Below are 17,333 nucleotides of genomic sequence, written 5' to 3' on the forward strand. Positions count from 1 at the left end.
GATTGCTTATTTTTAAATTAATGGCTTCTTTTATCATTAACTTTTGCTACATGCATATATGTATATACATATTCATACCTAAATATAATCTTGCTCATTTTGTATAATATTACCTGTGTGTATTTTCTGGGAAGACTATTTTTCCCACTCTCAACATTCCTTAGTTGTCTGTAATTCTTTGGTAGGGTGAGGCTTTGTGAGTTTCCCATCCACTTTGGCGTGACTATTGGTACCATTCTTGACCATCTCATGTATAGGCAGTCATATTGGTACGACTTTATGGTTTTGTCAAATATATTTTAATTCATTTCTTTGTTTCCTTTGGATTTTGTTTATTGTTTTCTTGACTGTACAGAGGCTTTTCAACTTGATTACCACTTGTCTTTTGTGGTTCCTGAAGTTTTTTTTTTTTTCAGACTCAAGAAGTCATTACTTAGAAGTTTCACGAAGCCCCTTCATATTTTCTTCTAGGGATTTTATTTAGTTTTAATATATTCAAATAAAAGTTGATAGGAAATACAAAGGCAGCAATTGAGAAAATATGTTGTATCACAATGCTCAGGAACCACTACCTAGAGTTAAAATGAGAAAGAAAATATTTTATTTTTATTCAAGGGGTTTGTTGAGTATCTACCATATATATTGATATGATTAATTCATATTAACTTTATAGGATTCTGGAATGGATGTGTGGAAGCATAATAGGAGACTGAAATATAAAGTTACATCTTGTAGTTATGGTTGAGGTCACTTAATAAGTCATGACCACACCAACATGAATATCATGGCATTCTGCTCCTCCTTGATTTTAGACAGCCTTCTCATAGTTCATCAACATTTATTGTTCTGGTCTCTACATTCTGTGTCCATCTTGCCATAAGTATAAAAAGTTTAATAACTTATAGTGGCACACACATGCACCATGTAGCGTGGCCTAATTGACTGGACTGGGTGTCATTAAAAAACAGTTCTTCAATAGAGAGTGCTATGAAAATTGAATATCAACACAAAAACATTAAAAAAGTGGATGCATATTTCTATATATGTCTAGAAATTTATCCAATTCTTTTAGGCTTTCCAGCCTAATGGGCTATTGCTTTTTAAAATGTCTCCTCTTACTATTTTGAATTTTTTGATGTCTACTTTTTATAAATAAAATTTTTATAAATAAAAAAATTGGATGCATCCTAAATTACATTAAAATTCAGTTCATTATATGAAAGACTTAAGTGTAATATAAAACTGTTAGAAGAAAGCCTAGAGAAAGCTTTATGACACAGGTTTTGACAATGATTTCAAAGAAAAAGAAGCAATAACATGAACAACAAGAGCAAATGGGATAAAGGTGGAGCTGGCTAGCACATTTGTGCTTTGTCATGGAGTAATAAACATTGTATGATCATATTTTGTTTTCTTATTTTTCTTTAGTAAAGTAACCTAAAGGAACTATACATAGGAAGGAAGTTCTACCACCTTAAATATATGTAAAATAATTTGGTTTCTGACTCATTGGCTTGTTTAAATGTGCTATAAATAGTTTCTATATATTTCTCAACAATAATTATTATTTAATTAACTTTAAAATAAACACACTCATAGATCTTACTATCCTGTACTTTCTATTTGAATGATTAAAGGTACATTTAGATCTAATTTTTTAAAGAATCTAATCTGTGAGATCATAAATAAAATTTCTCAATTTTCAGAAAGACCCTAGAGCAAAATTTGAAATAAATTATTTAGTAAAAGGTAGTTAAATACTTGAAGCTGGGTCTTGACAAAGTTGTTTTGTGTACTTCCTAGAAAGATCAGAACAAGAAATCCATGTCTTTGAACTCCCTCAGCTCTCCTCTGTGGAGTCCAAGAAGCAACCTGAAATTCCTTCCTGATTTACAAATTCTCCTACCTTAAAAGATCACTGAATATAACACAGTCCAACACAGCCCCTTGCCTTTCATTGGTCACTCTTGCATCTGTACTTTTGCATCTGAAAACTTTGTTTTCTTTTCTTTTGTAAATTCCTGTTGAGGTCATGAGAGCCACAGCTCCCCAAAACTGCTGAGTCACCTTGTCTGTGGAAGTCAGCCACAGCCTCAACAGAAACTGTCCCCTGGAGATAATGCTGATTGTCTGTGCTTGGCGGGATTCTAAAACTTTTTTTCTCTTGCTCTTTGCCACATTTATGTTTCCAACATTTGTATGTGCGGTGGACTAGACGTTCAAAGAACAATTTTTCTCTCTTCACTACATTTCATATAGCAGAATTTTAGACTTTGGGGAGAGATGGAGCACCCTCCAAAGGAAGCCGTGAGTACAATGAATTCTCATCCCTGATGCAATTAGGAAAGCCATTTCCTCTGAACTTTCTATTCCATCTTTACCATTAAAGGGTCATTAAAAATAACATTTTTTGACTCTACAGGAGGAGAAAAGTTTGATTTTAATTATTTTGTGAATGTTTCACTTTTAAAAATGACCTAGAACTTTACACTTAATAATAATAAAAACTCAACAATTACTTGCTAAAGTCAGATATATCATATACAAAACAACTAGGTAATTTGAAACCAAATGATACCTTTAATAGTTTGTGTCTCTGTGGAATGACTATAATTACTGGCCATGGAAAACTATTTATGAAAAATAAAAAAACATTAAAATATAAACTCTGTGCTGCATGTTTTAGAGCTAAGAAAAAAGGGAAGAAGTGTCTTCTAGAAATGGCCCTATGAAAATTTTCCTGGATATTGTTACACATAAACTTCAGTTCTTTAAATTAAAACATAATTTTGTCTTGATAATAATATAACATTTTATATTCCAAAAACCAATTGCTGAAACAGTAATTATTTACAGTTGTGACAAGTGAGGAGAAAACTGATGGAATTTAGATTTTCTTTTGCTTTTAAAATTTCCTTAGTAAATCAAATAAGAAGAGTATATAATACATAATCTATACTTTTGAATATGAAGAAAAATATTCACGGTTGTGTGTGTGATTCATTAAATTAATTACAAACTATCCCTGACTATTCCTTAAATTTACAGTATGGTTAGTACTTACTAATTATTTATGTTGTTTAGCCTTACAAGGGAACAAAATATTTCTTTTTTTCTATCTGAAATTCTGTGATGTTGCTCCATCAGTCCAAATTTGTTCTTTATATAGGATATTTTGGATGATTAAGAGCTATTAATTTAAGCAATAGCTATTTTTAGTTAAAAATTATAGGTTATATTACAGCCCCTCCAACAGTATAAATTAACAGGCTTAAGAATGTGTAAACAGATTCAATGTGGGTCAATGTCTTGGAATATATAAGAAGGATAGGGTTATAAATATGAGAAGTAGCAGCAGAAGCATTATTATTTTTCTTCTTATAATCTTTATTTGACATAATTACCACACATATGTATCTTGGAATACACAACAATATTTGAAAACATGAAGAGACTTTCTAACTTCTAGGCTGTGGAAAGCAGTGGACCAAAGGTTTTGGAAACAGCAGAAGAAATCCAGCACAGAAGACAGGAGGTGTTAGACCAGTACCACAGGTTCAAGCAGCGTGTTGCTGAGAGGGGTCAGAAGCTTGAAGAGTCCTATCACTATCAAGTTTTCAGGAGAGATGCAGATGACCTGGAGAAATGGATCTTGGAGAAGCTTGACATTGCAAAGGATAAGAGCTATGAACCCACGAACATACAGGTGACTTAGTACCAGGAATGTTCCCCCAAACTGACCCTACGTTCTCTAGAGAATGAAATGAGCTTTTCTTTAGGTTAATGTTGAGGGGTGGGTGTTAGCATTCATAATTCAGGGTCCCAAGGCTGGTCTCAGGAGGGGCAGTGGCAGAAGGCCTGAATCTGCCTGCCTGGGAAACAGACAGCTATGCCATGCCGAGAGAGCTTGGGTATAGAGTTTATTTAATGGGTAAGGGTATTATGGAGTTGGGGTGGGGGTTGGAGAGGAGGCTGGAGATACTCTTGCCTCCTCCATGGGGCTGGCAATTGGGAGTGGGCGGGGCTTGTCTCTTAAAGGGACAGGGTACCTAGGTGGCAGGACAGGACAGAAGATTGCAATGGATAAGCACAACCTAATTCTATGTACAGAACATAGCCAAAGTGGTGGGATGGGAAGTTTACAAATTCAGCTAGGAAAAGGATTTGTATATGTTGGACATATGAGACAGAAGAAAGAAAATAGACACCAAAGAAATGACCGGATATCAGCTGTTGAAAATACAGAATCATACTGCATCACATTGAAGTCTCAAAACTCAGAACTCACATTCTTATAATTAAGCATGTAGATGTCATAGAAAGCTTAGACCACTTACGAGAGACAAAAGTTCTACTTCTACATGATGGCCACTTCTACTTTTTAACTTTTAGAACCCTACCTACAAATAATACTCAAACACATCAGCATTTTTCGAGAGCTTCCTACACAAAATAGTGGCTGAAAGCTCAAGAAACTTGACATACCCTGTGCTTTCAGTATTGTGACATTAATGATGAATCAATTGACTTTCTTTTAAGAGAGTGAAAATTCACTAGTGCTTCGAAAGCATCTGCTGTCCGTTCTCCTCAGCAGTGGGGACTTTTCTAACTTCCCTCAAAATAGTCCTTCATGGCTGTTGTTATGTTCAAACTAAAGGGTGTAGAACAAGTTTGGTGGAAAGTTCCACATTGGTCTACTGACATACTGCAAAGCAAGATCATAACTGGTGATTAGTATTAAAAAGGGAATAATGCAGCAACATCCGGGTTATCTATATGTGCAGCATTAATTCATATAAGACAAGAGCAAAGCTCACTGTGAGCTGTTAATGGATAATTTCATTATCGTGGCTGCACTTTTTAAAAGCGAATGCAGTGACGCCATGTATTACATGGTTTTATTCACATAGGAGTCTATGGAGCCTTGAGTAGAGTATTGTTTTATTGATGACTTTACAAAAGAAAAGACCATCTGTGTGGCCTCTGGTTGAGGGGTTGTGTTCAGCTGTTCTCCCTTGAGTGCATACTTGTTTGTTTCAGGATGTGTGGTTGTTTCTACTATGGCCGAGGGAAATTGCTGAGTACAGGTCTGGGTGTGAGAAGTCTGCTTAAAATAGAGAGGAGGAACAAAAAGTATTTGGTGTTCCCATGAGATTGCATTCCGTTACTCAAATCTCTGATTTATAAATGCAGGGGAAGTATCAGAAGCACGAATCCTTTGTAGCGGAGCTGCAAGCCAAATCAAGGGTGCTTCCTGAACTGGAAGAAATCAGGGAAACCAGATTTGCAGAAGATCATTTTGCCCATGAAGACACCAAGGTAAAGGAGTTGTAGGGTCTCAAAGTCAAGCCACTTGCCACGTGTATCATCAGGGTTTCAGGGGATTATGCTAGGTAAACTTTGATGTAGCTGCCTTAGAAAAAGGGTGCAAAGCATTTGTTTTTTTATTGAAATGGAGGCCGGAGAAATAACAGATCACTCTTGTGTATCATAGGTGGAGAAAGAAATATGATTTGGCAGTTATTATACTTGTCTTTGGGTCAAGATCAAGCCCACTTTACCCTATCCCACATTGAAGGCGTAAGTCACAAAACAATTCCAAATAAGTTTAGAATTATGATTAATAAAAAGGTTATTTATTTAAGGTGAAAAACGTACAGATCACTGCCCTAGACAACAGTACTCTGCGTGAGCAGGAATAGCCGGAAATGGAAGCTGGAAGCAAGAGAGCAAGTGCACAGCCACCACTGCTTTTTAAAGCAAAAGACACCAGGCCCTAGTGGGCTGGTATATTGGCTGAAGGAGCAGAATGTGCTCCCTCCCATAGTACCACATTTCTCAGATAAAATGACTTTCAAAAAGACTCTCATAATTATTAATTCTGACTTCAAAGTGATGTTTTCCCATTTGAATCTTTGAATTCTTATTTGCCAGTGAAGGTTTGCTTTTTCCCACACATCATGCCCCATTTCTGACAGTAAACTTTTTTATACATTCCTTTCTATTTACAAAAAAAAAAACAAAAACCCTTAAAACCTAACAACTTCAGAAAATTTCTTGGTTGTCAAAACGTGAACATCATAGTCACTTAAATAATTACTTACCACTGTGTGCCTTTTCTTAAGGTCGTAGCTACTTTCTGACTAATTCATATTTTTTGTTTTGTGTGCATAAAATTTTATCTTATGCATTTTTAAATTACATCACCAATATGCATTGCATAACTTTCAATTGAGGCTAGTCTTTTTATATGCATTATAAATATTCTAGCCCATGCTAGTGTTAGCAAAATAGAAAAATGATTTTAACTAGAAAAATAATCTGATTAGAAAGTATTAACAAGAAAATCTCAGGTCTTGTCGTTTTACTTAAAATAGAACTTTTCTATTACAATGTTCTTGCTAAATGCTTAAATTATTTAAAATATTTAAAACTGGATATGATGTATATGTCTATAACCCCAGAGAGAAGAGGTGAAGGCAGAAGTGTGGTAAGTTCAAGCCTAGTCTGGGCTACATAGTGAGATTCTGTTTTCCAAAAACCTATAATGCTAAACAAAATCAAAATGCCTGAGGTGTTTAAAACAACTGTCCATTATCAACACTGAGGTGATACTGGACACTACAGTAGGGCTCAGAGAAAAGTGTTTTATAGCAAAAATTTTTTTGTTTGTTTTTGTTTATTTGTTTGAGACAGGGTTTCTCTGTGAAGCTTTGGAGCCTATACTGGAACTAGCTCTTGTAGACCAGGCTGGCCTTGAACTCACAGAGATCTACCTGCCTCTGCCTCCTGAGTTCTGGAATTAAAGGTGTGTGCCACCACTGTAGGGCTGAAAGTACGAGATTTTTGAAGGGTGGTACAATGCTAACCAGTTTCCCATGATTGGTCGAACATGATGTTCTAGTCTAATCTGGCATTTGAATTCTTCTACGTGTTGTCAAAACTATATAGTCTCCAAATAACCTTTCTGTTTTAATGAAAGAGTTTGCCAGTTACTCAGCAGAATTGTAGCTTTTAAACTTTCTGAAAAGAGTTCAAATGTTTCTCCTATGATGTTATTATGGCTATTTGATGTACGTAGAACATTCTCTACTTTTTGTCTATACACCAGGAATCTTTCTGTCCTCAAGACTCGTCAAAATGAGTACTCTTCTGTTCACCCTTTTCCTCTTTGTCAAGACATTTTAACAAAATTTCCTCCCATGGAAGATTATACCTGGTTTAGCTTAGTAATTATGTGTGTGGTGTGTGTATTCTCTTGTTAGATATTTGTTGAAAAATTAGTATTTGAATGAATAGGAGGGGCTATTATCAATCCAGTCATTTTTCTACAAAAGTGTCTTATTCTTCACCTATTCCATATTTCTGCACTTCATTGATTATTTTTAAATCATATTTTATTTATCACTGTATGTGGGCATACTTTTGTGTGTGTGTGTGTGTGTGTGGTGTGTGTGTTTATGGTATGTAGCATGGCGTGCTTGCAGAGAAATCAGAGGGTTCTCTCATTCCACCATGGTTTTCAGGACTCAAACTCGCTGCAGGTTTGCAAGGCAAATGCTTTTCCCCCACTGAGTTATTTGCCAGTCCAGCTACTTTGCCTCTCTCCCTTAAAGGCCCATCTGAAGCAACTTCACCACCTGTGGGATTTGCTCTGGGAGCTGACTCAAGAGAAGAGCAATGTTCTGCTTCAGGCATTGAAATTCTACCAATACTCACAAGACTGTGAAGATATCTTGGAGTGGATCAAAGAAAAGGTAATGGCACACATACTCTTGGGTGTTCTGATGGCTGTGTCCAAGCACTCCATAGTAACTCTTTACAGTGCCCTAGGTAGTCTTGAATAGTTGAAGAATCTGTTTCTGAACTTCATTCTTTGGGGGAAAAGTAAATTTTGGCAAAGATTTGGGAGAAATTCTGAAGATCAATGCCGTAACCTAAATCTATGGGTGTGTTTATGGCGAAGACAAGACCTAACACTGTGCTTCCAGTATGCTCTAGACTCATTCCCCTTCTCTCCCCATGCTGCTGAACTGCCCCACTTCAAAGACACTCTGGGGCTTGGCTCAATTAATTTCCACTCTTGCTTCTCAGTACCTACAACTATTTCAAGCATAGTCCACATTTGGGGCTGAAGTCTGATATACACAAGAGCTCAGTGCTGGGCTTTTGGCAGATGCTTGATTCAAAAGGAGGCAGAGTAGGAAGAATTGTCCACTTGTCTTCTAACACATAGGAAGAACTTTCAGAGACTCTCCCAACAATCTCACCAAGAGATTATTCCAGAAGGCACTAATCCCCAGATCAAGTTGTCATCCCCAGACTTACTCCTGCTTCTGGCTTTTTTCAGAAAGGGTCTCCATATGAGTTATCCTGAAAAATCAACAGGGTCCTGGGACTTTGGATCTTCAAAAATAACTTTGGATTATTTTTACTGGTGAATCTGTGTATGTTTTTCATACTTACAGGAAGCTATTGTGACATTAGTGGAGCTGGGCGATGACTGGGAAAGAACTGAAGTCCTGCATAAGAAGTTCGAAGAGTTCCAGGAAGAACTGACAGCTCGGAAGGGAAAAGTGGACAAAGTGAACCAGTATGCTAATGAGTGTGTCCAGGTGAGGTGGAAACAAAAGAGACATTCCAAGAAAAAAGATTGTGGTCTGAAAGAACTCATGCTCACTCATGGTGGGTTATGAGAGGAATGTGACATTGTAAGAAAATAAAGGGATGCACCTGCATGCACTAACATGCCATGAGCAGCTTTTTCTCTCCTCTGATTACATTCTCCCCTTTCTGATCCATGAAAATGGTAGTGTGTGTGTGTGTGTGTGTGTGTGTGTGTGTGTGCGCACACACACGTCATGGCAATGGTCCGTCATTGCTTATGAAGCCATGCTTCTTTATATGACAGTGTGACAGGGTGTGATGTCTAACTTTGGTGTTAAAGTAATTTTTTGGTATGATATCATCTCTGTTGGTTTCTTTTCTTAGGAGAAACATCCTAAGTTACCTGAGATCGAGGCAAAACAGGATGAGGTCAATGCTGCCTGGGATCGTCTCTGGAACCTGGCTCTCAAGAGACGAGAAAATCTGTCAAAGGCTGCAGACCTCCAAAGGTTCAAAAGGTAGGATGTTGGAGGTATAGCCCAGTGGGAAAGGCATGTGCACCAGAGGCCCTAGCTGGGGTCCCCATCGCCATCTAAAGTAAGGTAGCAGAGGCAAACAGACTATAATCCTAGTCATTTCTCAAGTGGAAACTGCTGAATAAGTACTTCAAAAAGTATGAGCTTGGGCCCTGTTGATGGCCATGCATCAGATTTATTTGTATTAGCCTCTGTCTACTCCTGTCAGCAATTACTTATGAACATCTCAAAGGCCAAAGATCTTCCTTTCATTGCCTTTGAGGTAGCAAATGACTTAAGAACACAAAGATCAACTTGATATCCAATATTTAGACTTTGGTATTTAAACAATAAAAAAATATAGCACTACTGTATAGGTACTACAGAAGCTGAAAGGGTATGTAAGAATTAGATGAGTTGGAGAGGAAGAATTTGTGAATAGCTTCTCATGGGAAGTGTCTCTGACAGCTCAATAGCCATGAACCCCTAGAGTTGAACGTGTCATTGAAAAAAAAATATCTGAGCCAGGCGTTGGTGGCGCATGCCTTTAATCCCAGCACTCGGGAGGCAGAGGCAGGCCTCTGAGTTCAAGGCCAGCCTGGTCTACAAAGGGAGTTCCAGGACAGGCTCCCAAGCTACAGAGAAACCCTGTCTCGAAAAAAAAAAATCTGACAAGCAAGTGCTTTTTAAATCAATTTATGCTCGCCTCTTGAAAAATAGAGCAGTAGCTACTTTAGAAAAGTATGTTGGTCCTGTGGGTCTGTTTGCCCTGTCATTCCCGCCATCTTGGATTCTTGATGCTCATGACACTGTCTGGTAGGGATGTCACCGAAGCCATCCAGTGGATGGAAGAGAAAGAGCCTCTACTCACCTCTGAGGACTATGGCAAAGATCTTGTTAGTTCTGAGGCACTATTTCACAGTCACAAGGGGCTTGAGAGGAATCTCGCTGTCATGGATGACAAGGTAAGCCTTTGATGGAGAAATGGCTGGCTTTTGGCTTATAAAAGGTACGTGGTGATCCTCCTGCCTAGCACAATACTCAAGAAGACACAGTAATGTCACATTTTCAATAAAAGATGGATTCTTCTGTGGCATTACAGTCTGTCTCCTCATTCTAATTCATATTTGTTCAGTGGTCCCGCAAGTCCTTATTTTTTATTCATACTACTTTTATTTAAACATACACATCTGTTTCATATGCTTTCATATTTTGTCATATATTTTGGAACTAAATAAAATGCCTCCAAGAATAATTTATTATCCTCTCCTCAGTAAAATACCTTGGGACTAGAGTTATCCCTCTTAACACATTTTCTTCTGTGGCAGTTGGCTCCTAGATTGGCCCTTTATACTGTAAATCAGGGAAAGAATTTTCTTTTTTCACAACAAACTGAGAGATTTTAAAATCTAAATCTATCTTCTTACTCCCTTCTTTTTAAAAAAATGTTTTTAACAATTTTACATACCAGCCACAGTTTCCCTCTCTCCCCTCCTTCCACCCTCTTACCTTCCCTACTCACCACTCATTAACTCCTCATAAAGGATAAGATCTCCCATGGGTAGTCAACAAAGTCTGGCATATCAAGTTGAGGCATGACTAAGCCCCTCCCTGCTTCATCAAGGCTGATATAGGCATCCCACCATAGGGAATGGGCTCCAAAAAGCCAGATCATGCACAATGGAGAGATCCTGGTCCCGCTCTCATCAACTGGACTCTCAGAGCTTAGTCCAGTGCTTGGTTGTGGATCTCTGTATCTGCTTCTATCAGTTACTGAAAGAAGGTTCTATAATGACATTTAGGGTGGTTATCACCTGATTATAGAAGGTCACTTAAGGCACCCTCTTCACTATTGCTAGGAGTCTTAGCTGGAGTTATCCTTGTGGTTTGGGAGGCATTTCCCTAGCACCGGGTTTCTTCCTAACCCCATAATAGCTCCCTCGATCAAGATATCTCTTATTATTCCTCTTCTCTGCCGGTTCCCCACTCTCCCATCTCTTCTTTCATGCTCTCATTCCCAGTCCCCTCTTCTGTACCCCCTTGCCCCCAGTTTACCCAAGAGATCTCATCTCTTTCCCCCTTCCCAGGGCGATCCATGTGTCCTTCTTAGGTTCCTCCTTGTTATCTAGGTTCTCTGGAGCTTTGGAGTGTATCCTTTGCTTTACATCTGGTATCCACTTATGAGTGAATACATACCATGGTTGTCTTTCTGGGTCTGTGCTACCTCACTTAAGATGATTTTTTTCTAATTCTATCCATTTACCAGTAAATTTCATGATATCATATTGTTTTTTTTTTTACAGCTGAGTAAATACTCCATTGTGTAAATGTACCACATTGTTTTTATCTTTTCTTCTTTTAAGGTTCATCTGGGTTGTTTCCAGGTTCTTTTTATTATGAATATTGCTACTACGAACATAGTTGAGCAAGTTTCCTTGTGGTATGATTGAGCATCCTTTGGGTACATTCCCATGTTCACTCCCTTCTAAAATCTGAAAAAGCTCTCATTTCTATGTCTAGAGAAACAAACCCAGACACACTAGAACTCAGAGCAAGCCTACATTCCTGGACAGTTTCCATCCTTTGTTTTTTCCACTGTTATTGATATTCCTGCCACTGTGGCCACAGTATTCAGCAGAAACTATTTAAGGGTAGACACACTTTGGCTTACAATTCTGGAGATTTCAGTCTATTGGTCCTCCGACTCATGTGTTTTGGAAGAACTTCATAGTGATGGAAAATCAGTGGAGGACAGTTGTTCACTTCATGACTGATTAAGAAGTAGAGAGGAGAATACAGGAAAAGAATAGAGCTAAATAGAATTCCCAAGAACATGCCTTCTTTGAACTGCTTCCTCAAACTAGACCCAACTTCCTACCTTTTATGACCCTACAAGACACACACACACGGTACCAGATTATAAATCCATCGAGAGATTGATTCACTGACGAGTTAGAGCTCTAGTTGTCTCTAGAATCACTTTGTTCTCACAGACACCAGAGAAGTGCTTTATTAGGTTAGGCATTTGTTAGTTGATCATGTTGGTAATCAAAACTTACCATAATATTCTATTTCACAACTTCAGTTTCAACTAAGGCAGACACCCATAGGTTTTTAAAAAAGAGGCAGCGTACAAAAAGATCAAATCTGCTTGCTCTGAATAAAGCCTGTCCCTGGGACAATTTCCACTGTCCCACTTCCATTGTTCTTCATTTCTTGTTTTGTTGTTGGTCTATTTCCACTATAGGATTTAATCTGTCATGGTAACCAGATCTCAAACTCTCAACAATATCTGGTTACGTTTGAGAATAACTAAAGAAATACCAATGGCATGTGAAAAGTTACTGTTGTCTGCATTTTACTATAGTATCCCTGGCCTAAAACGCTAAAGGAGTTCTGTGGTTTTCTTAAGGTTTGGGGCAAACGGGTCCTTTCTGACTTTATAGATTTATAACATCTACAGAGGTATCATAGAGAGATGGTGAGGGATAACCATTGTTCCAAATTTTGCTTCAGACATGAACAGAATGACTGCATGAGTAAAACAGTACTTCTCTTTTGTCACTCATATAACATAGAAATAAGAATAATTTCTCCAAAAAAGAAAAGAATGTTTCATATGATATGATTAAATGAACAACATAATATGAAAAATGCTTGTAGAGTGTGAAACATAGTATGGATAATAAGGATTTAAAAATTGTCATTAACATAGGATATATTTGTATTATATATTGTTAATATGAATATACATATTAATTATTACTATTCATGTGATTGTTTTTATTACCTTCTCTCCAATAAAGCTTTGCCAGGAGTCACAGTGCTTGAACTTTTTTTTTTTTTTAAAGTTTTTTATTGATAAAAGGAGGATAAAGAAAAGAAAAAAAAAACAAATTTCCACCTCCTCCCACCAGCCTCCCATTTCCCTCCCCCTCCTCCCACTCTTCTCCCCCTCCTCCCACCCCTCTCCCACAGTGCTTGAACTTTTAAAAGGTTCCCTTCTTATTCCACAGGTGAAGGAACTGGGTGCCAAAGCAGACAAGCTGATGATTTCCCATCCTGCAGATGCAGCTCAGATCCAGCAGATGAAAGTGGAGCTGGTCTCCAACTGGGAACGCATCCGTGCCTTGGCCACTAACAGATATGCAAAGCTGAAGGCTTCTTATGGGTCAGAAATTGCTCCTCTTCTTCTACTTCTTCCAGGGAGTCCCAAAGCAGAAGAGGGTTGAAAGGACTCTCAGTTAATCTGCCTGCTCTGTAGAGGCAAAGGAAATTTTAATTTGGCAAAGGAAGCCCTTTTGCAAACTGGTATAATATTCAGTATCAAACATCCCCTCAATTACACCCTTTTTCTTTCCTGTCTGGGTAGTTGTAAGATATTATAAAGTAGCCTATAAAACTGGAAAGATCTTGACTCCAGCAAAAGTTGTAAATAAAGTTTTAAGCTAAAGAGTCAAAATGACCCCAGAATTGTATCCTGGCTACCAGCTAAAAGTTTTAAAAATCTGTGATAAGAAGGCTTAAATTTAACATTTAATTATCAGAGATAGTAATCCAACCATCAGGAGATAGAATATAGTATTCAAGTTATCATTATGATTTACAACCAAATGATGAATATTTAACTTTTTGAATAGATAATGATCTTACAAGTTTTCTTGATTAGTAAAGTAGATATTAGCTAAGATACTTTTGAGAAAAACCAATTCTATTTCCACTGATACTTGCATGATATGTATCCATTTTCTGACTGCATCATGAGACTTCACTCTGAGATAGGTATGACCTTAAGGTGACAGAATTGTAACCCACACAAGGACACACCTACTTTAGGATCTACCACCCTGAGTAGAAATGCTTCATAACCTATTCCACTGAAGGGGTAGGGAACACATGGTATTAGGACAAAGTGAGCCTTACATTTCATTGGTTATGCCACCCATAACCTTTGATCATAGTCGTTACAAATCAGACATCTACTCCCTGTCTTTTATCCTATTTTTCTCACAGATACCATCGGTTCCTATCTGACTATGATGAGCTCTCAGGCTGGATGAAGGAAAAGACTGCTCTGATCAATGCTGATGAGCTGCCCACAGATGTAGCCAGCGGTGAAGCCCTACTAGCCAGACACCAACAACATAAGGTAAGGATCTAAGGCTTCCCAAGTATGAGAAAGGATAGTGGGATTTTGTTCAACATTGAGAAGTCCTGGCAGTTCTTGCTGCATTTGGGACATTCTGTTTTGTGACCACAGCATGAGATTGACTCCTATGATGACCGATTTCAATCCGCGGATGTAACTGGTCAAGATCTGCTGGATGGCAATCACGAAGCTTCTGAAGAAATTCGTGAGAAGGTAAACTGCTTACATGCAGTGTGTGAAATTTCAATAATATATTCCGTCTTCATCTACCTTATGCTTATATGGTAATCTCTCTTTGGAAAGGAGACACTTAAGCCTGTTAATGGTGTGTCTGGAGTCCACCTAGTCCTTATCACATTGACTGTGCTGAGTCGCATGAAATCCTTAAGCAATTGCTCTGCTTTGGGCATGACTTCATCAATTCTCTGACTTACACCTAATTTGAAACCTTTATACCATCTTACGTCATTGCTTTATTTTATCACATCTTGACACTCAATTCTAGATGGTAAATTCAGTGACGCATGTTCTTTGATAATTGTTGGGTCTCCTAAATGCCTAGACCAGTGATACCATTTTTGCTCTCCTCTATACAACCTCAAATTAAGTTGATTTTTCAACACTGATGAGGATCATCAAAAGTCCACCTATTTTAGCCATTCCATTTTTCTTCAAAGTGCAAAGTATAACCTAAGTGTTCATGTCCTGACAATATAATTTTCTTATGGTCTAATGTAATTTTTTTATTTTATGATTCTTTTTATATGTTTAAAACAATCATATTTTACATACCAATCCCAGTCACCACTCTCTCCTGTCATTCCCGCTCCTCCCATCTTTGCTCCACCCCATCCCACATCTACTCCTCAGAGAGGGTGAGGTCTCCGGTGGAAAGTCAACAAAGTCTGTCACATCTCTTGAGGCAAGAGCAAGCCCACACCCCCCATATCTAGGTGGAGCAATGTATCCCTCCATAGGGAATGCTATTCTTCATCTCTGATGCTGCTCATTAACTCTGCAAATTTCTTAGTATAGCAGTCCTTATACCTCCTGTACTTTCATTCCCTAGCTCTCCCTATCTGAATTAATACCTTCTTTTTGTTTTAACCATATAAAGCACGATACATCTCTTTTATGGTATTTATCCTATTTTTCCTATACTGCACTTATCTGCTTGAATCTTGGGACCTTAGAAAAGTAGCTTACTTCTTACTCACTTTTGCAATTTTCTAATGGCATTGCATTTATTGACTGCTCAGTAAATGAAGGATAAAATGTATTAGCTAATTTTTTCTGATCCAACGTCCCTACCTTTTCTAAGATGACAAGACTAGCCAATGACTGGGCCGCCCTGCTGGAACTGTGGGACAAATGTCAGCATCAGTACCGTCAGTCCCTGGATTTCCACCTCTTCTACCGAGACAGTGAACAAGTGGATAGTTGGATGAGCAGACAGGAGGTAACAGGAGGCACCGGATCTGTCTTCAGATATCACTTCTTCCATTCTTTATCTACCTCTTTGACTACTATGAGCACCCTCAAAGTCATTTCTTTAGTACAAAGTTTTCTTAGGAACTGGAGGATGATCCATGGCAAAAAGTGAGCAAGCTGTCTAAGATTGCTGCTCCAATCCTATTTCATGTGCAAAGGTGTATAAAAATATTTTAGTACAAGCTGGGTATAGTGGGCACACATGTGAAGGCGTAAGTCACAAACAATCCCACACCAGTTTGGAATTATGATTAATAAAATGGTTCTTTATTTAAAGGGAAAAAACTTACAGATCACCCTCCCAGAAAACAGCCCTCTGTGCGATCAGGAAAGGAGTCTAGTAGCTGGAAGAGAAAGTGAGAGGGAGAGAGAGAGAGAGAGAGAGAGAGAGAGAGAGAGAGAGAGAGAGAGAGAGAACACAGCTACCACTGCTTTTTAAAGCAAATGAGACCACGCCCAAGTGAGCTGGTATCTTAAAGGCTATTGGTTGAAGGAGCAAAAGGAGCTCCCACAACACACATGCAATCCCAACCCTCAGGATGCTGAGTATGCAGGAGAATCAGATGTTTAAAAACTTCTGACGCTATCTCAAAAGCTGCATTTAAGTATGTGGCACAGAGATTTTGACTTTTATAGTTAAAGAAAAATAAAACTGGCTTTGTGGGAGCCTAGCCAGTTTGGATGTTCACCTTCTTAGACCACGATGGAGGGGGGAGGACTTTGGACTTTCCACAGGGCAGGGAACCCTGACTGCTCTTCAGATTGGAGAGGGAGGGGGAGAGGAGTGGGGGGAGGGGGAGAGGAATGGGAGGAGGGGGAGGGAAATGGGAGGCTGGGAGGAGGCGGAATTTTTTTTTCAATAAAAAAATAAAAAAAAAGAAAAAGAAAATAATTATCAAATTGGTACTGGCTTAGAAAGAAAAATTTATAATAAGTCAGACAGTGTTAATGAGCAACTTCTTAAAGGAAGAAATTAGTCCTCTTGAGGTAGTTTTGAGAACTCTTAATAATATTTAGTTAGTTGACAGATTTCATGTAAACAGACTTAGAGATAAAGGTGAGAAAGTTGAGTGCAAGTATTAAAGATGATGAGTCTAAGTTCAGTGTATTTGAAGTTAACTTCTGCATAATATTCTTATCTGTGCTGATTCTCACCTTGCTCTCCAGTTCCCTAGACTCCTCTCTTTGTCCTTGTCTCTAAGAAGTTCTGAAAAGAAAGGGTCTTGCCAATGAGGAAATCTGAGAAGTGTCTTTCTGTCTTCTACAGGCCTTCCTGGAAAACGAGGACCTGGGGAACTCAGTGGGCAGTGTAGATGCCCTGCTTGAGAAGCATGATGACTTCGAAGAAGCATTTGTTGCCCAGGAAGAAAAGATTATAGTAAGTAATGGCTCTGGTTGGACACGTGTTTCCTATTTACATGTACTGTTTCTGTGTATGCCTCTAAACAGAATCTCTGTTGTTACTATAGGACCTAATATCAGGGCCATTCCTTGTAAATGGCCACCCCTTCCTTTGTTATTGATAATATCTGCTCACATGTCTTCAAACACTATGCTTATAATGTAAAAGT

The 17,333-nt window shown here is 38.2% G+C and overlaps 1 protein-coding gene across 1 annotated transcript in view; it reads left to right on the forward strand.

Moving 5' to 3' along the window:
* The first annotated feature begins 2,186 nt into the window (after positions 1–2,186).
* Positions 2,187–17,333, forward strand: part of Spta1 (spectrin alpha, erythrocytic 1) — a 71,672-nt gene continuing 56,525 nt past the window's right edge. The window contains exons 1-12 of the mRNA XM_075989204.1: positions 2,187–2,307; positions 3,470–3,706; positions 5,194–5,319; positions 7,617–7,757; positions 8,469–8,615; positions 8,992–9,125; positions 9,943–10,087; positions 13,139–13,293; positions 14,136–14,271; positions 14,383–14,484; positions 15,593–15,730; positions 17,030–17,140. Coding sequence (XP_075845319.1) covers positions 2,284–2,307; positions 3,470–3,706; positions 5,194–5,319; positions 7,617–7,757; positions 8,469–8,615; positions 8,992–9,125; positions 9,943–10,087; positions 13,139–13,293; positions 14,136–14,271; positions 14,383–14,484; positions 15,593–15,730; positions 17,030–17,140 — 1,596 coding nt within the window. The 5' untranslated portion in view covers positions 2,187–2,283. The remainder of the gene's footprint in view (positions 2,308–3,469; positions 3,707–5,193; positions 5,320–7,616; positions 7,758–8,468; positions 8,616–8,991; positions 9,126–9,942; positions 10,088–13,138; positions 13,294–14,135; positions 14,272–14,382; positions 14,485–15,592; positions 15,731–17,029; positions 17,141–17,333) is intronic.

This window comes from Microtus pennsylvanicus, chromosome 10, assembly GCF_037038515.1.
Source record: "Microtus pennsylvanicus isolate mMicPen1 chromosome 10, mMicPen1.hap1, whole genome shotgun sequence".
Lineage (NCBI taxonomy): Eukaryota > Metazoa > Chordata > Mammalia > Rodentia > Cricetidae > Microtus > Microtus pennsylvanicus.